The sequence below is a fragment of the Hypomesus nipponensis genome, chromosome 13, assembly GCF_054491055.1.
Source record: "Hypomesus nipponensis isolate SF chromosome 13, ASM5449105v1, whole genome shotgun sequence".
NCBI classification, from domain to species: Eukaryota; Metazoa; Chordata; class Actinopteri; order Osmeriformes; family Osmeridae; genus Hypomesus; species Hypomesus nipponensis.
Window position 1 is genome coordinate 18613106 of NC_140373.1, and position 25575 is coordinate 18638680.

General features: G+C 42.2%; 1 protein-coding gene across 1 annotated transcript in view; it reads right to left on the reverse strand.

Moving 5' to 3' along the window:
- The window catches only part of LOC146260536 (mucin-13-like), a 53733-nt gene that overhangs the window by 9770 nt on the left and 18388 nt on the right, over window positions 1-25575 (reverse strand). Inside the window, exons 6-10 of the mRNA XM_084670012.1 lie at window positions 9531-9712; window positions 9159-9287; window positions 1035-1080; window positions 869-906; window positions 638-725 (exon numbers count right to left, since the gene is read on the reverse strand). Of these exons, the coding sequence (XP_084526138.1) occupies window positions 638-725; window positions 869-906; window positions 1035-1080; window positions 9159-9287; window positions 9531-9712 (483 nt within the window). The remainder of the gene's footprint in view (window positions 1-637; window positions 726-868; window positions 907-1034; window positions 1081-9158; window positions 9288-9530; window positions 9713-25575) is intronic.

Genomic DNA, 25575 nt, shown 5'->3' on the forward strand with positions numbered 1-25575 from the left:
ACTGGCCTGCCTGCAGTATAGAAATGTCACCAGTTAAAAACATTTGGTGAATCACAAAACGAAAAATATGACAAAGACCCAGGACCGTGTAAACCGCAATAATCCTGTATCAGACACAAAACGGACAACATTCCTCTCCCACAACTCCAGCAACTGGTCTCCTCAGTTCCCAGACAGATACAGACTGTTGTTAAAAGAATTGGGGATGCTACACAGTGGTGAACATAGCCTTGTCCCAACTTTTTTGAGACGTGTTGCTGCCATCAAATTCAAAATGACCTTATTTTTTCCTTAAAATTGTACATTTCACCTGTTTAAACATTTTACATGTTTTATATGTTCTATTGTGAATAACATAATGGGTTTATGAGATTTGTAAATCATTGTATTCAGTTTTTTATTTTATTTCAAACAACATCCCAACTTTCTTGGAATTGGGGTTGTACACAATTCTCTGGTAAGCAAAGGTGTGGATAGTTGTGGAGATTTATTTTACATTGTACACATGTATGCATAACTGGTGGAAAGCATTGTGATTGTAGGCTGTGCAAAATATTTAAAACAATTATAAGGGATGTAGACTGTCTTCATGCGTGTGTGTGTGTGTGTGTGTGTGTGTTTGGTGTGTCTGACTAACTTGAAAGCCATTGTAGACAGAACAATGAGAGTGATGAACAGCACACCCCCGAGCACAGATCCAACGATCACCAGAGTTAACTGCCATCCTATACAGAGAGAAGGGAGATACAGGCAGGCACGTGCACACACACACACACACACACACAGAACAACCAGCACCGTCAGTTGGTAAAACAACACAAGATCTAAATTAATATGCTGCAAATATGATCGGCTTGGCCATACTTACTCTCGTTGCAATTAAATCCAGACAGACCAAATGAACATCTGAAACACATTTATTTGCCAAAGTTCTTTTACATATATTTTAAATGTCAACTTGATGGCCAGATCACATTCTAAAGATTAAGAAGAAGAAATTACTTACTAATCTAAATAATATCTTAATTACTCACTTGTCACAATCATTATCCTCAGTAGCCTTTTCCCCACTAGGACAAGCTGCAGAAAAATTAAGATGAAGAAATATGGTTGGTGTACCAATGTAAGGACACATGCTGATACCAATGGACCAGAGACAAATCTCATTGCCAAATTATTTTCTGTTCTGTAAAATAACACTTTTAATTAGTAATCTGTCCTATGATTGACAAGCCTAATAATCAGTTTAACGGGAATTCCTTTGGTCTTGTAATCTCAACATGCCAAAGTCCATTTTATTTATATAGCACATTTAAAACAGCCATGTTTGAGCAAAGTGCTAAACAGGATCAAATATAAAATACCTGTATAAAGAAAATACACAAAAAGATATACAAGATTTGTAACAAATATGACAGAAAAGAAAACAGCAGTACAGGAAAGGAAATCGACATCAAGGGCAGCTGGGATAAAAAGACAAAGCAAAAAGGTGTGTCTTTAGCAGCAACTTGTGTAGGGTCTGTGCAGCTCGAATGTAGAGAGGTACACTGTTCCAGATTATGGGAGCACCCACAGCAAAGACTCGATCACCATGTTTGTGCCTGGATCTTGGGACATCCAAGAGGATCTGGTTGATTGACCTCAGAGCTCTAACTGTATTATGGTGGTGTAAAAGTTCAGCCAGAGAAAGTGGCGCCAACTCGTTTAAAACCTTGAAAGCAAGCAATACAATCTTAAAATAAATTCTAAGACGGACAAGAAGCCAGTAGAGCAGTAGCGGAGCCAGAGGGGTGGCACTGGACCCCCCTGATATCGGACTGGCCACCCCAGGTGCCACCCCAAAATGTAATTCGCTATCCCTGGCAATTGGATGCTGATTGACATTTAATTTATCTTGTTAAAAGAAGCGTTTCTTTTGACATCTGGCAGCAAAAAAATTTAATCGCGGATATTGCCACAGTTCACCAGTCAGTCACAAATGACTACACCAGCGTCTGATACAGCGCCAGCGACGGAAAACTAGAGAGTCATATTACAGTTTTCGTTTTAAGGTTTAGCATTGGGGTTGAGGCTTCCTGAACAAAATGTTCAAAATGAACAAAAAAGTTGAGTTGCTGGGCCGCAGAGCCATACAAAAAGATGCATATTGGCAATAACAGATTCAGATAAGAGAAATGTCTGTTTTTGTTTAGCACTTAGCACTACCTAGTAGCTAACAGCACAGTTCCTACTGTGGTGTAGTTGATTCAATTTTGTTTTTTTCATTTTCATTTATATAGCACACTTTTAAAACAACAACAGTCATTTATCCATTTAAATATATATTTTAATGACCTGACTAGGTCAGAAAGGAACAATTATCCAGACATAAGACGAAGTTCCCGAATTGACGTTTATGAACCACGGTACACAGGCTACCAGTAAGCCAAACAGCTGTTTGGCCCAGGCCCACGGTAAAGAAAGGTAGCCCACAAAACGTGACTTGGTCTAAACCTGGTCCTCACTTCGAATGCTCCATCCCCCCTGCCTAACCCCACTCCATGCCCCTTCGCCAACCACCAGGATGCCCAGCATCTGAACATTCCAGCCATTCCTGTGATTGGCAGACAGCAGGTTTATTGGCATGTCGGACCCCGCAAACACTGATAAACAACCAACAGCCTAACATATAACAGCCTAACATATAACTTAACACGTCTTTCTGTTCGCTACTCGCTACACAATTTTTGAACTTTAACTGCTAAGATTCCTTGATGAGATGCCTTATCAATCTATTAACGTTACAAAAGATAAACACTGCAGTCAGATAGCTACCCTGTTTGCTATTGTATATGACTGTTTGAAATACATATTTCAGAGTAGGGCTAGCCATAATCTAGTAGCCTAACTTAAAGGCTGGTAGTTGATTGAAGATAATAATGGGGATATGTTTAAGATTTTAGATGAAATGTGGGTAATGGGATGGCCTACATGTTATTTTTGCTTAGGGTTCACTTCAAACATTAAAAGAAAGGATGAGATTGCAGACTTCTTCAAAAAGCTGAGCAAACAGGATCAGGTGGAAATAGACCCCAGTCCTTATACCACCCCCAAGACCTCAGAGCAGTTCCCTCCCCAAAGCTACAGGCACCAGGTCAGAGCATACTAGGCAGTCAGTCACATGCCAAGTTTAGCTTGTGTTTGTAGGCCACACATGTAAGCCTCCACAAAAGTTTTTTTTTTCCGATTAGGCCTCACTTTAAAATATTGGTTGTTGATTAATGAGTGTTCTTGTTTTGATGGTTGTGGCATTTTTTTTGTGTGAGTATACACTAATAGTTATGTTTTAATGTAAAAGAAAGATCTAACCTCTAACCTGGTTGATTAAAGTAACCCTAGTGAACAATACTAGGCCACACTGAATAACACAGGCTTAAGTGAATTTGAATTTCAATTTCTCATCAGCAATCATATGAATAATTTACACTGCTTAGATACCAGGCTAAGGTTACACACACATTGGTCTTGGTCTGTGGACCCCTTGAAGTAGCCCTGGCCACCTCTTGGCCACCTCATAAATAAAAGTCTGGTTCTGCACTGCAGTAAAGAGGCCAATATTGGTGTGAGGTGTTCGCTTTCTTTTTACAGTTTAAAGACACACAGCTGCATTTTGCACAAACTGCAGACAACAAAGAGACGACTTCTACACCCATGTACTTCTACACCCAAGCTTGGAAAGGTCTACTGAAATCTTTGGGAGAGAGATAGGCTTTAACCTTTGTTAAGAGTCTTAACTGAAAGAAGCTAGTTTGGACAACAAAAATAATCTGCATTTATAAGCCATCGGAAATAACACCAAGATTCTTAACAAAAGATCTACTGAGAGAAGCTAAAGGGTCCAGAGAACAAACAGGATCACCCAACAAGTCAACGTGTCCAAACATAACAACCTATTAGGGCTGCAACTAACTTATTATTTTAGTAATCTTTTAATCTTTTTTTCAATTAATCGATGAATTGGATTTAAAAAAAGCATTAATTTCCAAACCTTTATTCAAAAACAGAACTGACAGTGCAAATTCACAGTGCAAAACATCTTCAGAATGTGCACAACAGGCACACAATTTTGAAAAAGTTATTAATATTAGCGTGGATTTAATGCTATTTTCAGAGATTAACAATTTATTTCAGTTTTGTTTAAAATGTTTTTGTAAATTGAAAGGTTGTGGAAGTAGGCCAGACTTTATTAGAATAATCTGGTATATATGTAAGATTTTGACACAATTTTGAAAAAAGTTAAGAGAGGATTGAGCTATTTTCAAAGATTTGTGATTTTCTATCATTTTAATTGAAACTTAATTGAAAAAGTAAAGGCTGTGGAAGTATACCAGACATTAAGATACTCTGGTGTCTGTCTGAGGTTTTATATTCATAAACATATTATAAAAGTCTTTGACATTTTTCAAAATGGTATGGGTAGTTTTCACCCGGTCCCATGACGTTGCAAAGTAGCGTCTTCCGAATGTGAGACGAATGTCAAATATGAAACTAACTTCACCTCGGTCAATTAACACACCTTTTCGCCATATTTAGTGTGAAATGCTCCCACACTTTGGATGACTTACGGTGCGTTCACACTGCAGCGCTGCAGCGCAGCGGGGGCAGTGGGGCGTTGGCTTCCAAGTTATTTTCAATGAAAACCAGGCGTTGACGCTCGCGTAGGAAATTGTGGAAAGGCGTCTGCCTACAGGGAAGAGGTCAAGAATCTGGCAGAGTGGTGCGCTGACAATAACCTGGCTCTCAACACCAAGAAGACCAAAGAGCTCAGTGTGGACTTCAGGAGGACTAAAGGTGGCACAACCCCCCCCCCCCCCCCCATCTGTATTAGTACGACGGAGGTTGAGCGTGTCACCAGCTTTAAATTCCTGGGTGTCCACATCTCGGAGGAGCTCTCTTGGACCCTCAACACCTCAACCCTGGTCAAGAAGGCTCACCAGCATCTCTTCTTCCTGACGAGATTGAAGAAGGCCCATCCGTCCTCTAAGATTCTGGTGAACTTTTACTGCTGCAACATCGAGAGCATCCTTACCAACTGCATCTCAGTGTGGTATGGTAGGTGCTCTGTTGGGGACCGAAAAAAACACTTCAGAGGGTGGTGAAAACTGCCCAATGCATCACTGGTTCCTCACTCCCCACCATATAGGCTGTCCAGCGCAAAAGAGTCTGTGGAGGGGCGCACAGCATCGTCAGCTCCCATCCCAGCCACAGACTGTTTGCCATCCTCCCCTCTGGGAGGCGCTACAGGGCCCTCCGTTCATAAGAACAGCTTCTTCCCTGCTGCTATTACCCTGCTGAACTCTGCACCATGGTGATAGCCCTTACACACCTTCCTCCAGCGACCGTACTTCACCCTGGTCTGGACCTGGTCTGGACTGCCACACACCCATAGCTGCGGGAACATATTTATCAGGGGGGTGGTGTTATAACTATCCAGTTATACTATTTATTAGCCTGGCTGCCAGCCCAACTTCTCCCCGCCCACAAAAAAATGTGGTCGGGAAGTTGGGTCTGGAGGGTCTCGTATTGGGGAACAACTACAGAAAACCAGAATCTGGGCGTACCAATGAAATTGCCAGGGCGGGCTTTATACGATGATGGACAGATGATCAACAGTAACGTAATCAACAACGTCACAAAAGAGCCCTTGGGTTGAATTCGTTTTCAACAAACAACATATTACGTTGCTCTGATTGGTTGTAGGTCCATCCAATTGAGCGAAGAGGCATTTGTTTTGCAGGCTCGTTTGTAACACGCCTTGTAGTCAAAGCCCAATGGAGAGTTCTCAGACTCATATTCTGACTAGAATTATGAGTATGACAACGTCAGGCTAACTATTTATATACATATCTCGTGTGTATATTACTACTTGCACATACTCTGCACTTTTCTGCTTTTTGTTTTGCAAAAACAGAAAAAATATATATTTTGAGAAGACATTCGGGGCTCAAGCCCCAGAAGCCACCCCCTACTCCGCTCACAGTCTTAATGCTGAGTACCATCTTGTCAACAATCATCACCAATTATGCATTATTACAATGAAGGTTTGCTATAGCACGTCAAACTTGTTATGTCCTGCCCTATCCTGGCTGTGATGGTTGACAAAGTGACATTGACAAGCTCATGAACTTTATGAAAAGTAAAACAGTGCATTTTATTCAGATCAACTTCACAAGCTCTGATGACAACACAGCTATTTCATGATTGGCCAAACTCAAACAAAACAACCGTCACATATTTAGTGTTTATTCTGACACCTTAAAGATGCTGTAAAACAAATTCCATGATTTGATTCTCCGTACATTATATACGTGTGAAATGAGTTCCTGAAAGCACATGCAAAGCGCGAAAACTGTCGCACTGAAATGGAGTTAGACCGTTGAACAGTTTCTCTCCCTTTTTTAGCTCAGGTTTTGTAGAGGCGGGGGAAAAACCCAACATATATACGTCACAGCAACTGATCTACGTCAGATCACAGACGGTTGCATTCTGTTACTCAGCTTGTACAATGCAAAGACTAAGTAATTAACACATAAAACACTCAGAAACTGCAGGTAGGTCTGTTCTGATATCTGCAGGGGATTTAGCTTGTGTTGCTATTGTTGCTAAATTCAATAAATTAGAGGGGGCAGAGCTTCAGCTCCTTCAGGCGACACGCCCCCCAGTCTCAAGCAGAGAATATTTTCTCACAATTTCAAAGCCTAATTTAACATACTTGTCTGTCAGGGTTTGAGGGGTGACCTAGTGGTCACTGTGTTTCATGGCAGCGCTCTTTCTGTCAGCAGCTTTTTCAAACGAAGAGTTTTGTTATGTTTGAGACCAGTTCCATATCCTGTGATACGCTCTTTTGTTCCAGCCACATTGAGCCGCTGCCTTACCCTTCCCTGGATATACTGGATTGCCTTCCCGATCTCGGACCCTGCCTTTCTTGACTATGTTTTTCGGATCACCCCTTTTTGAGTTACCTTCTACGGCTTGTTTCTGTTTTGGTTTCAGAGCTTTGCTTGTGAGATTTCAGTTGTCCTTTAATTAACTTTCCGTTCTGTATTCCGCTTTGGGTCCTCCTTGCAGCCAGCCATGACACTTGTCTGTTTTTTTTGTGCATTTGAATTTGAATGTGTAGTTAACAACACATTCTTCTGTAATGTGATGACCTTTAAACACATTTTTTATTCCTCTTTCCAGCATCTTTAAGTTCCCGTTAATGCTCGAATCTGGACCGTATAGTGCAATTTAATAAAATATTTAAAAACATATACCGTAATTTTCAGACCATAAGCTGCGCCTTTTTTCAAATTTTTTGACCCTGCAGCTTTTGTCTGAGAATGATGGCATTTGGTATGAGAGCGTTTTGTCTGAGAATGATGGCGTTTGGATTGAGAGCGTTTTGTCTGAGAATGATGGCGTTTGGTTTGAGAATGTTTTGTCTGAGAATGATGGCGTTTGGTTTGAGAGCGCTTTGTCTGAGAATGACGCTGTTTAGTTTGAGAGCGTTTTTGTCTGAGAATGACTGAGACTGAAGCTGTTTTGCCTGAGTCTGATGCTTTTCGTTTGAGTCTGACACTTGAGTCTGAGATCTGAGAATGTCCTAAAATGAACACCGTAGGAGGAGCAGGAGTGGCGTAACCAACGTAACAACGATTGTCATGTACCCGTGTTAGTGTGGACGGAAAACATTTGGAAAACGATATGAAAACGCTAGTGTGGACGGAGATCGTTTTCAATTCGAATACGCATATTTGTATTTACCTGGGCTAGTCTGGACGGGGCCTAAAACACTTGCGGCTTATAGTCTAGTGCGGCTTATATATGTACACATCATTCAATTTACCTGCTGCAGCTTATATTTAGGTGCGCCTTATAGTCCGAAAATTACAGTAGATGTTATTTACAGACTGCAATAATATTGTTGTAGAAATTATGTTTTAGTCCGTCTTCATTAACACATGTAGCCTAATGTCAAAGTTCAGTTAAGTTAGCGATTTGATGCAGGCCTGTTATCAATCTGCAGATTGGAGAGAGTTTAACATAAAACATAACCACATAACCAGATCAGACACAGCGGTACTAGCAAGTTATGTGCTCGATTTCATGCAAATAAAATTATTTTTTATCGCGTCCAACTTGTCAGCCAAAAATGAGGCAAGCAAACAGCAATTGATCGGCCACGTTGACTGATGTAAACACAGCTAACCACCAGAAGCATGCAGGAAATGTCCGACTTGGAGCCGTATTCAATTCCTCCCCCGACAACTCTTGCTGATTTTTAAAATGTTTTGTCTGAAGTCAGAAGGAGCTGGGGGGGGGGGGGGGGCAAGGCAGAAACCTTGGGTGGCGTAGCGTTCCCCTGCACCCCCTGTATCCGACCAAGCTTTGATGTGACCAGGAGCATATTCCAAAAAGCGAATTTAAGCCAGGCATGTCAGTTACTTTCACTTTTACTCAGCTCCGACAGTCGCGTCACGGCTGTTATGCGCCATATTGGGGGTAACGCACACAGCTGCTGCAGCACTCGTGTCTCTGTTAACCTCGCTGTTTTTAGCCATGCATAGGTTTTTGATTCGTCTTCCGAAGCCAAAAAGTAGTATCAACAGTAAGTCTGATGATACTGGTTGAGGTATTTCAAGTCCGGGGGCACTCTCACCAATATTGCACTCGCAGGTGGCTAAGCACACACCTTGCCTCAGCCCTGTTATCCCCAATACCTGGGCTGGGAAACTAACCACACAAAGATCAATGAAATTGTACTCAACGTTTCTCTCAGATTGCACCAAATTGAAGCTTTAAACTATTTGCCTCCAACTAAGTAGGATAGAACCGGGCCTGCTGTTGAGTGGGTTTTCAAATTAATTTGTCAACTATTTGGCAATGACTGTACAGGATATTTAAAGTATTTTCACTACTCCCCCTCGACAAACTCTACAAGTGATGATGGTGGAGATTTAACGGCAAAGGACCCTTTAATTATTTTTGCGGCATATAGAATCATGTAATTAACTTTCAGAATTTAAATGTCATTAGTTGCACATACTTTAGTTAAATAAATACTTGACAGGATCATTTTGGGTCTTCAAAGTAACATTTTAAACAACCAAACAGCTTTTTTTTTTGTTGATCCTCACCTGTGCATATTCTGTTGCTATGTCCGGTGTTTATATAACCCGTTTTGCATTGACACTCAAAGACCCCATCAGCTGCCTTACACAATGTTGATTCCATGTGGCACACTTTCAGGGAACAAAGGTTTGTCTCTGTGAATAAAGAAGAGACATCATAATTTGGCATTCATTTACCTTCATTACCCTTCTAATGTATTCATGACATCAACGTGTAAATGTATGTAAAATAAAATTACAGTCCTGAAAATTGATCTATATATGTGATGGTTTCAGAAGTAGAAACCATTGAAAATGTGTCCTTGTTAATCTGTAGTGTCACAGAATATTAGTGCACATGTAGAAGACGCTATACCTGTGTAAACGGCATTTACATACCTGTGTAAACGGCATTTACCAACACATTATCAATACAGCTTCCGTTTTGACATCTCAGGAGGGCATCTTCTATCTTCTTTGTGACACCGGCTTCACTGATGTTATCTCTGGCGATGTATAGGTTCTCCACGGTGGCATTAATCTTTGAATCACGTGACCGAAATGTCTTGACATCAGCTTTCCTACATGGCAAAATGCATAAAAACACTTTAAAATAGTGGTCTTTTTTTAATCTATGTCTTATGTCCAAAACCCTCCAACCAATCAAAATTATTATTTTAAATGCAAACACAGTATTCTCTATTAAAATGTAGTCAACAGTTCTGACAGTAATTTGAATGGACAAGAGGCATTCCATTTTCACCGACGTCACCAGACCAATTTGTGAATGATTGTCACGGTCTGGCCAGGCCTCCAGTCATTTCCCTTGTGTTTCCTGTTCTGTTTCTGTATTTGTAGATTTTTTTATGCATAGATCAATACCGTTGTTATGCTGCTTTGTTTGTGATTTGAGATAGCATACTAGCGTTCCGGAATCAGAGACATCACATCGCTTGTTTAGATGAGGGTGCGATGGAAATCCTCCTGGAGACACTAATAACACTCGTTCCCCACAGATTGCTATGTGTAAAATCTCATTGGATGTTAATCAGTGCTGTTTGTCTGGGGTCTTAAACACTTACGCAATCAAAGTAAATATGGGAAGATTGGACCATTTTAGTAACTTGCAAAACGAACAAAGCTTTTTTGAGTCATTTTGTTCATTACAATGTGTTTGAGACAGATCATTGTACCAGGATTATTACTGACATTTAATTATCCTGGTACACACAACTACAGTAGACTGACCTGTAAAATCAATTAACAAAAGGTCAGATCATTAATACTCATTTACGAACGTATACCACAAGGGAACAAAAGACTCATGATCCATTCAAGGGGTTACCTACACATTTTTGTTTTTTATACTGGATCTATGCAACTGACAAGTGACAATGAATGAAACACTCAAAAGCAATTCATATACTATTACTATTGCACATTTTGTGCAACCACAAAACAATTTTTGAACAAAAAAGTTCCATAACTTCAGAACGAGGGGAAGAGAAAGTTGGCAACCACAAAGTGAGCCATGGTGCTCCCTTCATCCTCACCACCAAAAAAGTTAACCAAACTTCTTGTAACTGGTACATCTACACACAATATATTTTCTGTCATTTACATTTCCTAGAAGACAAGGGCGTAGGTTTGGTCTCAGACTTGGTGGGGACATCCACCCATCACCCATCACCCCCCCCCCCCCCTCCCTTGGTAACCTTGGTTGAAAGATTAGCTACAGAAGCTAGGTTTAGCTGTAACAATATCCTGGGTAACATATAATATCACCAGTTAATACTTTTTCCACAGTAGAATCTGCATTTGAAAGCCTGGTCACTACCGCTGCAAGTGTGGCTAGTTATTTAGCCTGACTTGACACTGCTTTTTGAAAAAGCTTTGTATGTCCCCTTTCTTCTTCTTGAGTGGAAGCATATCTGATCAACAACGCACAAAAAGGGGCAGACATGTACATGCTGAAGGGCAAAGGGTATATCAAAATGTGTTACTCTGGCCTTTTATGTATGTATTGTTGGCAGACAGCCCTGGTAAGTTAGCTGTACCGTTGTCGCCGACACACCCGCTAGCTTGTCTGCGACTGCCAGTGCAAGCAAGCAAAGTAGCATGTGCTTCTTCCCGTGCGTGTCGCGTTTCAGATAACCCTCCCCCTTCGGATTTTCAGCCAATCAAATTATGGCGGTTCTTGTAACGTTGCGTCCTGGCCGTCGGAATCTATCCAAACAGCAGCACAATTGGCTAAAATATTGGTGGGGACAATGCTAACTGCTCCTCATGCGTCCTCCGATGATGGAACCCCACTGATAGTCCTTGGGGACATCCACCTCCAAGGAACACAGGCTGTCAACTTCTTGTCTCTCCTGACCTCCTTCGACCTGACGCTGCTGAGCACACCAGCCACCCACAAGGCAAGCAAACAGCTAAACCTCATCCTGACACGTAACTGTATCACTGAGCTAACCTCTGTAACCCCACTGCACATTTCTGATCACTACTTTATCCAATTCTCTGTCTCTCCCTCTAACCCCTCCTACCCTCATAACTTTCCGGCGCAACCTCCGCTCCCTATCCCCCTCCCATTCTCCTCTATTGTAACATCCTCCCTCCCTCCCATTGACGAGTTCTCGTCCCACCCCACTAACACTGCCACTGACACCCTGTTAACCACTTTAACTGCATCACTTGACTCTCTCCATCCCCTGTCAATCAGGCCTGCACAATCTTCTCCCTCCTGCCCGTGGCTTACGGATGTTATTCGTGAACAACGGTCCACCCTTCGGGCAGCTGAGAGGAGATGGCGCAAGTCCAAAGACGGTCTGGACCTTGATAAGTATTACTCCCTCCTTAAATCCTTCTCTTCTCATGTAACTGGTGCTAAAACCCTCTACTTTCTTAACAAAATGAACTCTGCTTCAAACCCCACAAACTTTTCTCTACCTTCTCCACCCTTCTCAACCCACCTCCCCCAACCCCTCCCTCCACCCTGACAGCAGACGACTTCTCCTTGTTTGAGAAAACATTTGCTCACATTAGCAGTCGGTTACCTAAACCCACCTTTCCTACCCTCTCACCCTCCATGACTGACTCAACTAAATGTCTAAACTCTTTCTCTCCCCTGTCCGAGGCAGAGCTCTCTGACCTCATTCTCTCTCATCGCCCCACCTCCTGTCCCCTTGATCCTGTCCCCTCCCCTCTCTTTCAAACCATCTCCCCCTCCATTATAACTTTTCTGCTCCATGTCCTAAACTCCTCTCTTACCTCTGGCACCTTCCCCTCTGCCTTCAAACAGGCCAGAGTTACCCCTCTACTTAAAAAACCCTCCCTTAATCCTGCCCTCCTCCAGAACTACAGACCGGTATCACTGTTACCCTTCTTTCTAAAACAATTGAACGTGCTGTATCTAACCAACTGTCTAACTTTCTCTCTCAGAACAACCTGCTTGACCCCAACCAATCAGGCTTCAAGACCGGCCACTCCACAGAGACTGCCCTCCTTTCAGTCACCACTGCCCTCCAGTCTGCCAGAGCGGCTTCGAGGTCATCCGTCATCATTCTGCTGGACCTTTCTGCAGCGTTTGATACAGTTAACCACCACATCCTGCTCTACAGACTTTCTGAGATCCTACCTGTCGGGAAGATCCTACCAGGTCTCCTGGGGAGGCAAACTGTCAGACCCTCGCTAGCTCTCCACTGGTGTCCCACAGGGCTCCGTCCTTGGACCCCTCCTCTTCTCTCTGTACACCACCTCACTTGGACCAATCATCACCTCCCATGGCTTTTCCTACCACTGCTACGCTGACGACACGCAGCTGTACCTGTCGTTTCCCCGACCAATCCCGGGATCTCAGCTAGGATTGAGTCCTGCCTCGCAGACATCTCCGCCTGGATGACCGAGCACCACCTCCAGCTGAACCTCGCCAAAACCGAACTTCTCATCATCCCGGCCAAACCCTCCATCTCCCACAACCTCTCAATCACCCTGGGATCTGCGACGGTGACCCCCTCATCTTCTGCCAGGAACCTTAGGGGTACCATGGATGACGAGCTCTCCCTCACGGCCCACATTGCTGCAGTCTCCCGGTCATGTAGATTCACCTTCTACAACATCCGGAAGATCAGGAGATACCTGTCTGAGCACTCCACCCAACTGCTTGTCTAAGCACTTGTCCTCTCCAAGTTGGACTACTGCAACACGCTGCTCGCCGGTCTCCCAGCATGCGCAACCCGCCCTCTTTAGAGGATTCAGAATGCAGCGGCCCGCCTGGTCTACAATCTACCCAGACGCTCCCACGTTACCCCGCTCCTCATCTCTCTCCACTGGCTACCCATCAACACCCGTATCAGATTTAAGACCCTGGTACTGACCTTCCGAGCAGTGAACGGAATTGCACCCGACTACATCAAGTCTCTCCTGCAGCCTTACACCCCCACCCGCCCCCTACGGTCTTCTTCAGACAACCGCCTGGTGGTCCTACCACAAGCTCTTCTCCTGCCTGGCCCCCCAGTGGTGGAATCAACTCCCCACCTCCAGAGACACAGACTGTCTCTCCACCTTCAAGAGAAGGCTCAAGACGCACTTGTTGTTGAAATTTTTGAACTGGGAGGGACCAAGCTGCCAGCAAATGATTCCAACTCAATTAGTTACATTTGACATTTGTTTGGCAGCTTAGGCTACATTCCAAAAAGAAAATGTCTAAACTGCTCAAGCTTAAACTTTGTTGCAGGCTTAGTCATAACATCTGCTACCATCTCTGCTGTTGGACAATACTCAATGATTATATTGCCATCATTGAGTGCTGATCAAACAAAATGAAAACGAATCAACATGTTTACACCTCTGACGATTTACAGGATTTTTGGACAAAGCAATTGCTCCTTGGTTGTCTTCCAAGATTTTGACTGGCACATATTTACACTCACTATCCATTCCATTCAATAGTTGTATAAGGTAAAGGCATTCTTGAGTAGTCGCAGGCAAAGCCATATATTCAGCTTCACATGTGGATAACGCAACTGTTGGCTGCTTCTTTGATTTCCATGACACAACAGGACCCTTTTCAGTTAGACCTACACAAAACCCTATAGTACTGTGTCTATTCCTCAGGTCTGCTGCCCAATCAGCATCACTATATGGCACAAGTTTCAGTGCCTCTTTACTTTTCTTACAGCATAACTCCTTGTTGATTGTGCATTTCAAGTATCTCATCACATGTTTGGCCACCATCATGTGTTGTTGTTTTGGCTGTGATAGGTACTGTGAAAGCTTGCTGACTATCCAGCTTAGGTCTGGTCTTGTACATATAATTACATAAATCAAGCTGCCTATCACCTCTCGATATTTCCTAGAATAGCAAAGTTCCTCATCACCATCCAAGTTTAATTTCTGTTCACATGGGGTCGACCTTGATTTACACTCTGACATACCAAACTTCTCCAGTATTTTTGATATGTATCGCTTTTGGTTCATTCTTACTTCTCCCTCACTCTGGTTAAAATGTATGCCTAGAAAGTGTTTGTTTTCCAAGATCTTTCATTTTGAACCTTGCTGTCAACATTTTATTCACATCATTGAGTGAATCACTGTCCCTAGATGCTATGAGTGGATCATCAACCCAGATGATCAGTATGATCCTATCATTTCCCATTTCTTTGTAGTAGACACAATTGTCTGCTGGATTCTGAGTAAATCTATTTTCACTGAGGTGATCGTGTAACACCCTATTCCGATTCCGTTCAGACTGTTTCAAACCATATAGTGACTTGTTTAGTTTTACGACAATTTTTCACCTGTCTCTGATTTGACTTCAAAGCCTTCTGGTTGCTCTATGTAAACCTCACAATCTATAGGAGCATTAAGATAAGCCGTCTTGACATCCATTTGATGGAGTTTAAGGTCATACTGGGCTGCCATTTGCATCAGAGTACGTATTGATGACATGTGCAGTTGTAGTCTATTCCAGCGACTTGACTATAACCTTTAGCAACATATCTTGCTTTATACGTCTCAGACTCGTCAGCATTGCTTTTAACTGCAAAGACCCACCTACCCCCCACTGCAGTCTTCCTCATTTGGCAGTGTGGTCAATGTGTATGTGTTATTTTCTTTGAGAGAACTAATCTCTTCCTCCATAGCCTCAGCCCAAATCAGTGACTTTGGTGAATCCATGGCTTCACCAAAAGTTTGTGGTACACTACTACATACCATCCTGTAGCAATAGTCAAGATTGGCAAATAACTGATCCTCACTATCAACATCAGACACAATCATTTAAGTATTTAGGAGGGATCCTATTCCTTCTGTGGTAGCGTGTTGTACTATCTTCTGTCAGTATGGCACCTCTTTTGTCTGTCTCTTGTCTGAGAGTCATTTCTGGATTTACCAAGTCAGACTCTTGGTCCTCTTTTGGGGTCTGATCAGCTATCTGATGTCTGGGCATGGGGGATGCAAATCTATTCCCATGAGCATCATCTGTCATTTCTAGGTCAGTCTGAGTTTCATGTTCAACTACATTCTTCGAAAAGAACTTCACAAGCCTGTGCTTCAGTACTTTCCTTGTATGTGGGTAGTAGACTAAGTGTGCTGAGCTATTCTTGTCACTCCCTTCTCGCATCTGGGATCCAACTTTTTCCTGTCCTGTTTGTAAGCATAGGCCTAACACACCGTTCCAAACACTCATTTTCGAAAGGTCTGGTTTCTTTCCCGTCAGCATGTAGTATGGGGTTTGTTTGACCCGACTATTGTAGCACCTGTTGCGTATTACTGCAGCAGTCATCACAGCGTATGTCCACAATTCTTTAGGCAAGTTGCTCTTGATAAGCATACATCTACCCATCTCAAATAGAGTTCTCCAGTTTCTCTGAGCAGTTCCGTTTTGGTGAGGAGAATAAGGTGCTGAGGTCTCATGTCGTATGCTATTCTTACTCAGCAAAGCTTAGAATTCTCTGTGAATTTGCTGGTGTACTCTGTGCCATTGTCTGACCTAATACACTTTATCTTCCCATAAGGGGCAGTGTCAGCAATTAATTTCTCGGTTGCTATGGCAGTATCACTTTTAAACTTCAAGAAGTAGACCAAAAGTACGCTTGTATAGTCATCAGCAAAGGATAACAAAATATTGGAAACCATCTTTTGCTTCTGGCTCGATAGGGCCAGCTTAATCAGTGTGCACTAGATCAAGTGCAGCCTTTGCTCTTTCATCTGGTTCTCGGTTTCTGCTCTGAGCAAATTTCCCTTGTATGCAGACCTCATATTTAAGCTAGATCTATCGATTGGCCCTTTGATTTTCATTCCTCCACAACATTTTGCAGTTTAAAGACATCATATAGTTACAGTGACCTAGGATCTCGTGCCAGGTTTGGATATCATAACATGCATTACACTCATCATTCTCACCACTATAAGTGTTTAGATAGTACAGTCTGTTGCACTCGTTGATGTCAAACCCAGTTCTCATCCCTGTGGATGAGCTGGTCACGGCCCTGTTTGAACTTCACTGCCGCTCCGTTGGCCATCGCGGTTTTTTACAGAGAAAATGTCCTGCGGATAGGATGGAATATACAACACCCTTTTCAGCGTCGCTTTCAACCATTTGCCCTCGCTGGTCATGAGGATGATCTCTGCTTCACCTCTTTTTGTCGCGACACCGCACGTCCTCGTCCCATCGGCCATATCCAAAACGTGCTTCTCTGGCTGGAAAGTGTTGTCAAAGTTCTTGAATTTTTCAATGTCAGTTATTATGTGTGATGTAGCGCCCGTATCGACCATCAGGCCTCTCTGTCTTGATCCGTTGAGTTGTTGTTCACTTATCTTGAACATCAATCGCTTGCTTTGCATCATCTTCCATTCTCCGCCTGCACGTGGCGTTTCTGTGTGTTGGACTTCTGCAAAAGCTGCACCACTGCTTCGGTCGCTGGTGCTGCTCGTTCGGACATGCTCTAGCTATATGTCCCTTCTGATTGCAGTTGTAACAAGTAATGTGTAGTGAATTTTCCACAAATGCACTCTCTTCCCCCCGCTCCCGAGGTTGAGGCCGTCACCTTCATCACACCGTCATCACTTGAGTTAGCACTTTGCTTCTCAGTGCTCTCAAAACTTCTCAGCTAGGTCTTAAATTCCGTAAACTCCATTTTCTCGTCACCCTGGGTTATGTGGATGGCAAATGGCTTTAATGACTCCGGCAACCCCTTCAGAATCATTGCTATTAGAAGTCCATCAATAAGGTTTTCTTCAGCATTTCGAAGTGCTGTAATGGCAGCCTCGGCCCTAATTATGTAGTGTGTGACACTCTCATTAGCTGCCTTCTGTAGGGACGTTAGCTCGGTGTATAGGCTTATTACAAGTGGTTTTCCTTTACCTGCGTAATGATCCCTCAAAATGGTCAGAGCTTTTCGGCCGTTATCAGTTGCTTCTCTCATGACCAGAGAGAAACTTTTGTCATCCAACAACTGTATTAACTCGGCATAGGCTTCTTCGCTTTTAACTTTGCCATTAACATCGTCCTCGTTTGGTTCTTGCAGTATGGTCTCCTTCAGCCCTTAGTAGGTAGCCCAAAAACGTAGTTTCCCATATCTCATAATTCTTTTAATCTCCATCAAAGCATAACCTGCTCCATCGGTTTCCAACGTCCCGCCTGGGCCCATATCCTGTTGCGTTGTACATCTTAGGGTAGGATAACCGGTTTACTTATCTACACATGTACGGAGGAATAAGTGACACATCGCCATCGGAATTACTTTACCGGAAAGAGAAAACAAACATTTATTGTGCACGTGGATTTGATTGTTGACGATTTGTCATTATCTTGGATTGTTCGGTTCTTCGAAGCTCATCCTGGACTTGCTGTCATAGCAACAGGTCCTTTTATGTAAACACGATTAGATTGAGTCTTTACAAGCAAAGGTGATACACAAAGTTTGTCACAGATTGTTACGGCTCCCACTCCTGCCTGTAGGGTGTGTGTGTTTTAGTTGTGTCTTGTCTGTAGGTGTTCCTGTGACGGTGCTGATGATGACGTCGGAGTGCGCGCCCCAACGTCAAGATCCGGACCTGAGGCGGCCGTGTCTAATCGGGCCAAATTAGACACTGTCATCATCGATAAAGCGTGTTCTGGTTGGCGTATGAGGAAGAGGGGCGAGTCACGCTGAGTGGCTGTTTATTTGTCCAGATGTGTAAGAGGAGAAGTGAGATAGTGTAGAGATCCATGGGTGTACTCCTCAACACGTAGATAACCGATGTTATGCACAGTAGTTTAGGAGCGGTTCCACCTGCACCTTTTGCAACTTAGAGTTTAGTATAGTTAGGTTAGGAAATACTAGGTTAGTTAGTGGTTTTCAACAGGGCCGTTTCGGTCCTTAGTGTAGTGCACTTTGTTTGTCTCATCGGGAATCGCTCATAGTCCCTTCTCCGTGTCTTTATGTACTGGTACGTCCCTTGTCTATTAGTCATTGTTATTTGTTCACTTGCGGCTTGCCAATACCTTTTTGCAGCTGTATTCATAAATGTACCTCTGTCTGAACCCGCTGCATTGTTTGTGCCCGGCTACACCGTTGACACTCCGCTGGTACAGTACTATCAGTCAAACATTGTTACATTTAACATCGTATGTAACACAGATATGTCTTGTCCGTTTTTACTACAGGAACCTGTTGGAGAAGGTGCAAGAATAATTAGCAGAATTTAGCATGAAACCCAATTCATTGCTCATTTTGTGATAGATAGGCTCCTTAAGTACAGTGCGATATGCTAGCCTATTCTTTTTGTGAGGGTGTCATTTACATTAATACATTGTTGAAACCACATCATATGATTTAAAGATGATAAATAAAAATATGAAGAAAAAAAACAAAACAGGCCTAGCTTACTAGCCTGGCTCTGCCCTCCGACGTACTTCCGCTCAATTTGGATTTCGCTTCAGTAGTAGGTCTGGGAGCTAGGCTCTGAAGTCGGTTTCCAGAAAAAAAAAAATTGTAGGTCCAATCAGCGAACAGAGGGAGTGTCTGAGAACGATGACGTTAATGTCGTTCACTTGTTTGAGAAGTTCAGTAATGGTGGCGGAGAAAGATGCGAGCGAAACTATTCTGCGGTTGTGGTAACACTGCCGAATATAGGTTAAAGCCAGAGCAAGAACATTCCATGCTGAGTTTTGTTGGTGGCCATGATGTTGTGGCCCTCCTCCCCACGGCAGCTAGCTCCGTTTCAGTAGTGGTGAAGGAGTTGACTAAGGCGAACGCTTGCGATTGGTTATGGCAAATCAGAGTGGCTCTGGGCGGATCCAATAGTTTTAAACTTCAACAGAGGACCCGCCTTCAAGGAGGTTAACGTTTGTCAATCGAGAGATCCCAGACCCTCTGTACAAATGAAATGTACGAGGGTCTGGTTAGGACCAGGCAACTAGCTTACTGTAAAAAGCAATAAAACGCGTGGTCACTACTCTACATTTAATTTGGTCTGCTACTTTTTGCCAGCCTTCATTCTTGGATTTTGCAGACTTTGAGGTGTGCATTTTGACCATGGTGAGCAGCCATAGACTTATGTGAGCAGCCAATAGCAGCGTTGCTGATCAAGGTTTCTACTATCGATACATACCCCCTTTTAGACCAACGCATAACTCAATCCAGCTATACTAATTATAAACAACATGGGTAGCAAGATGATGTCTTCTTGGATGTGTCATTCAATCTTGGATGTAATAAACGACGCACTGAGAACGGGCCCCTGAAGAACATATATTTGTTATTGATCTTCAGGATATCACACACATATATACCGTATTTTTGGGAAATAAAACCGCGGCTTGTACCCCGATTTTACAATTTTCTTGTGGTTGTACGGCTTATATTTTGAAGCGGCTTGTAGCCCGGTTTTAGAACAAAACAGTGGCCTTGTCCCAAGAGCTCTACAGACTGTGTAGCTAATTTAATGCTCAACACTGGAACGGGGGCTTACTGAAAGAGGAATTGTTTACTGTGTCGTCTCAGTTACACTATCAGGACTTGGAAATACAGTGACTTGCTAAAGTAGGCTGTAACGACTACATGGGACAAACTAAAAATTACTGAGAGGCTGAGGTTGGGTTGCTTCATAGGCAGACGCGCTATTAAAAAGAAAAGATTTGCAGAGATCCAAGAAATGTGGCTTTTATTGCTGAAAAGTATTTAAGTATTTGAATGTTCAGAATCATAGTCAAAAGTAATTACAGCTATCTGGAAACATTTTGTGATCAAAAAATGTTTGCGGCCAACAAAAAGTAAGGCGACCCATTCACCCCCTCTTACTCCATACAAGCCCCCAAGTGCACAGGAGCTTTAACACTAATTGAGTGTCACCGCCCATACACACGTGACTCCATTACACTGCAACCACACAATAATACAAATAAGTAATTCCTGGCTCCTACATAGACAAATGGCTAGTAGAACATAACATTTAATAATAATTTCAGTAAATCAAACAGCTGCAAGACCCAGTGAAATGTTATATACAGCTTTAATTGGCACAATCTCAGGATTTGCAAGCTAGCTAAACTTACACTATATCTAAAATTATTTTGCAGACATAACAATGGATTTTGTCACACATGGACATACTATCCACAACCAAAGTGTATTACGGCATGCTGTAAGATCGCCTATAGCCTACTCGTGCATTGCTTGATATCATTGTTCATGCATCAAGTGCGGCATATATTTTAGCGCAGTCACAGTTGAATGACGACAGTTTGGTGGGTAAAATGGACATACAGTGAACCTCCAATGACACCTCTTTCCTATGTAAATCTCACAATTAAAAAATCAAGTGCGGCATATATTTTAGCGCAGGTTAAAATCCGATTTACAAACACAAAGCTCCCATTCTGATGGGGTGCGGGTTATAGAAAATGCGGCTTGTTTTTGAAAAATACGGTATGTTAGATTAGAGGAATTATTTCCTCCAATGGGGCAAATAACTCTAAAAGGGAAGAGAATAGCAAAGTGGCGAAGACTCCAACGAGAGGAGGGAAAGGAAAATGTTCCAAATAATGATACCCTTTACAATTCTTCTCGATCCAGATCACACAACTAAGAGCAATACTGACTGTTTCAGAGTCCCATAGATAAAGAGGCATACTTGACATTTAAGCAATATAGTACTAGTGCGAGTGGGGTAGGTAAGGGATATTCCCACGGGTGGTGTTCGGCTGTAGCCACGAGGCCGGAGGCAGAGGTCATTATGTGTATTAGAGGTCTAGTATATTGTATATTGCATACTTTTTTTTGCATATTAGGATGTTTGTTATTATATTTTTATTTTATTATATTTTATTTGATCTTACCATAGATTACATCTATGTTCTTAATACTTATATGTTAAGCTAGGTTGCTTGCATTGTCCCAAGAATTTCAGTACCCAGTCTGACCTTGTGTTGTTCTGTGCACCTGACAATAAAAACACCCTTACAGGACTGCTTCACTGGACTGTGTAATATAATATAATTACGTAGTTAGCATTTTTATACACTTTTTTACCAGCATTTTTATACATAGCTTAAGAGGGCGATTGATTGCAGAACCGAATTTACCTTGTCACAGTTGAATGACGACAGTTTGGTGGGTAAAATGGACATACAGTGAACCTCCAATGACACCTCTTTCCTATGTAAATCTCACAATTAAAAAATGTAGCTGTGAAACAGTAGGCTAGTTCTTGAAAAATTCCCCGCTGTGACGTCCCAACGTTGCTCCACCTTTTTGGCTCGAGTCTGTACCTTTGTCAAGCCCTAAAATTTGCTGCGTGCTGCTCTATGTACTTCCACAGAATTAGAAAGAAGAACGTTTTTCTAACATATTGAAAATGGACTACAGGAATAAATGCAGTGTTCCAGACTGTACAGGGAATGTCTTCTAAGGAACTAAACACTCAATGGCCTGTGTCATGTAATTGTCTATATGACAATATCTGTGCAGTTCCATTCTCAATTACACATTTGCTCGAACCATTTCACAGAGAGCAGTTTTGAAGAAACCTTGGACAATTTAAAAAAGCATTTGCTAAGCCACTGTTGCTGAAAATAGGTGCTCTTCCAACCGTATGTTCATCACAAACACAAGCGCTAAGTATGATTTTGTGGCTAACAGTTAGCCTATTAGCAATGCTAACGTCTCCTGTATCTAGCAGAATGCTAAATACGTGTCTACACTCCGACATACCTTACTTAGCAAATGACTCTAGTTTAAACTAGCTGTATTCGGCATTAGAAGGGAAGACACTCGGGGAGGCACTCGGTGTAAATAACTGAACGGAGTACAATAGAGTATTGTGCACTTTGGATACTTTAAGTGAATGTAGCCATGTCTAAACAACTGAAAAGCTAATCAAAACGCGTCCAAGATGCAAAGGCATATAGGGAAGGACTTGGACCACAAGAAAATGCGCAATACTTTGAGAAATTACAATTTATTGGCGGTGCAGATCCCTACGAGTTAGCTCCCTCTTGGATCCGTGATGACCCGGTGATTCTTCCTTCAGTTGCATATCCCGATATAGTCAACTACCTGGTTTTCTCGCCGAGCCCATACACAGCGGAAGACCTTAAATCCTACAAAGGTTTGGAGGCCTATAACCAGATGGTGGTTGATGGGTGAGGGAGACGCAGTACCAAGTTATCAACGACCGTTGTGTTGTGAAGGCCAAAGTAAGTAATGCCATTACTTCTTTAACCAACCTAACCTTAACTGTAGGATATCATTGCGATACTCAAGGTGTTGCCAAGTGACTTTCAATCCTGTTTTTACCCTGGAAGATCTTGGTTGAGCATTGCCAACCACAAGCGCCTCCTATACTGTGATAATCTATGACATTCCACTCCCTGGTTTTTAATAACTTTTGGAAGTAGATAATATAGCAAATGTATTTCTCGATCTGTCCTATTGGTACAACCTGAAACACGGCAATAATTAACAATTTTCCTTGACGACGTACGGTATATACTTCAGTGCCTGTGCTTTGTTGTGATGCAAACGAATACCAGTCTAGACTATAATTGCTACAACTGTCTCGATCAGTGGTTCTCAACCTTGTCCTCAAGGACCCCCTGTCCTGCATGTTTTAGATGTTTCCCTGCTCCAACACACCTGATTCAAATAAAAGGGTCGTTATCTAGCTCTGTAGAAGCCTGGTAACGGACGTGCATTTGAATCAGGTGTGTTGGAGCAGGGAAACATCTAAAACAAGCAGGACAGGGGGTCCCCTGAGGACAGGGTTGAGAACCACTGGTCTAGATCATCCATTTGAAGGAACTGGAGAAAGGCAGGTGCTTGAATAAATAACCCGCGTTACATGTAGGCAAAATCTACAATTCAAGATGCATGTTTGTCCAGATCTTTGTCAGGTTATTGTTCAGCAAGATATCTAGAGCTAGCTAACTGAAGCTGAGTTGAATCACAATATAGTTTGCTTAGCTGTAACGTTCTACCCACCTAATCCAGTTTGCTTCTACAACAGAAGTGGAAACAACTAACGTTATCATTTCAAATGATATCTAGAAAATCTGTTAAAACCAGTATTGTGTAGACACAACAGATTTATTCGCACATTTTTATTTCAAGTCTCCACCTTCGGTGTTTCAGGGAGTACTGTTGGCCGTGTTGCGTTTTTACTCCGCAGCTTCACTCGTTGAAAACCAACCAATCAGCGCGCAGCTCTTTTAAAGGGGTGATTGACTGTTTTTTGGGGGTATTTCACACTGTTCCTTAAGGTCTCCAAAGAGGGTATGTAGCATTGGTCGGGCTGAAAATGGCCCGGGTGCTGTTCTATGCCCCCTGATAAATCCTCAGAAATTTTCCCGGGAAAAAACACTAGCTTTTCTCCTTTTATGGTATCGTCATTAATATTTAATACATATAACTGGCTGTAATATATGTAATATATTTTCCGATTATATAGATAGTTTTGATACATAGTGTATATACCCCTTTATGTGAGCACATCCTGCACTATCCTGAGCTTACTGAAACAAAATGTTGTTGTTATTTTACTGTAAATTTAAATTGAATGACAATAATGGCTCTCACCTTATTGTGTAACTTACTGTAGCATTGCTATTCATATGTTGATAGGTAAGGGTCAAGAAGTGGTCTGATTGGTCGTTCTTGTGTATAAAGGGAATTATGAAGCATTGTTCTGTGGATTCTTAATCACCTGAGACCTTCTCCTCAGCTCTGGCTTGTCCTTGTACTCATTCTCCTTCCTCACATCTTGCTTTCTCTTTCTGATTTACAATTATCATGGTAGCATAGGTAAGAGTTAACCTTCATTTTGTAACGTTTGCCTTGTAATGGATTTCATTCATTTGCAATGTTATTAAAGGTATATTTCATTTAACCTTACTTTGACCATTCTTACTCTGATTTAACCCATAGAGTCAAATAACTGTAATTCAATTGGTATTGACATAATTTGGTTCATGCAAATACACTGTTCAGTTTCCCCGTTTTTCTTTAAACCACAGGGGAATTTGTTTTGGTTGTTTGGCTAATTGGCTACAATGTGGAATATGTGTTCATTAGGGGTGTAACGGTACACAGAAGTCACGATTCGGTACGTACCTCGGTTTTGGGGGTCACAGTTCGATACGAGTTTGGTACAACAGAAGAAAGCAACAAATCCAAAATGCAAGCTTTCTTTTCATATTACTTCAATGGTTTTAAGTTTGTCAATCTGTTCACGAAAGTCTCGTCTACACGACTGTGAATACAGCTAAGATTTTCATTTTTGGAATGTTGATAAAGCCTATGAGTGCCTCTGTTTAACATTTTGAGCATTTCTCAAACTCCCAGCACAAAAATACAGACAGATGAAGGAAAACTGCAGTGTTTTAGATCATGTATCTGATAGGCCTCAAAACTGCAGCATTTTAGCTAGTCTGAAACAAGAGGAACATTCACTGGTAGAGGAAAAGAGGAAAGAATTAAGTCAAAATTCATACAAATATCTTAAATTCCAGCAAATTCAGGAAGCAAACATACCACTGTCTATAAAAATGCTGAAGATGGAAAAAAGTATGGCTCATACCACAGGATAATGATCCTAAATACACCTCAAAATCCACGATGGACTACCTCAAGTTGAAGGTTTTGACATGGCCCTCATAGTCCCTCAACCTAAACATCATCAAAAATCAAAAGGGCAGTGTATCTTGGCCCAATAATCTAACAGAATCCTTGCCTTTTGCAAGGAAGAATGGGAAAAAATCCCCCAAACTTTTGCATGCCACTGTATGCCTTTGCAGGTATAAGTGGTGAGGTCATGGTCAGTGCGAACTCCCATGCAAAATCTGGGAAATCTAGGATCCAAGCCAAGGAAATTAACACACTTTTACCCTTTTGCACCTCAGAGTATAAGTGCAAAATCAGAAAGCAGAGCTTGAAGTCACAGAATGTTGCTAATACAACAGATG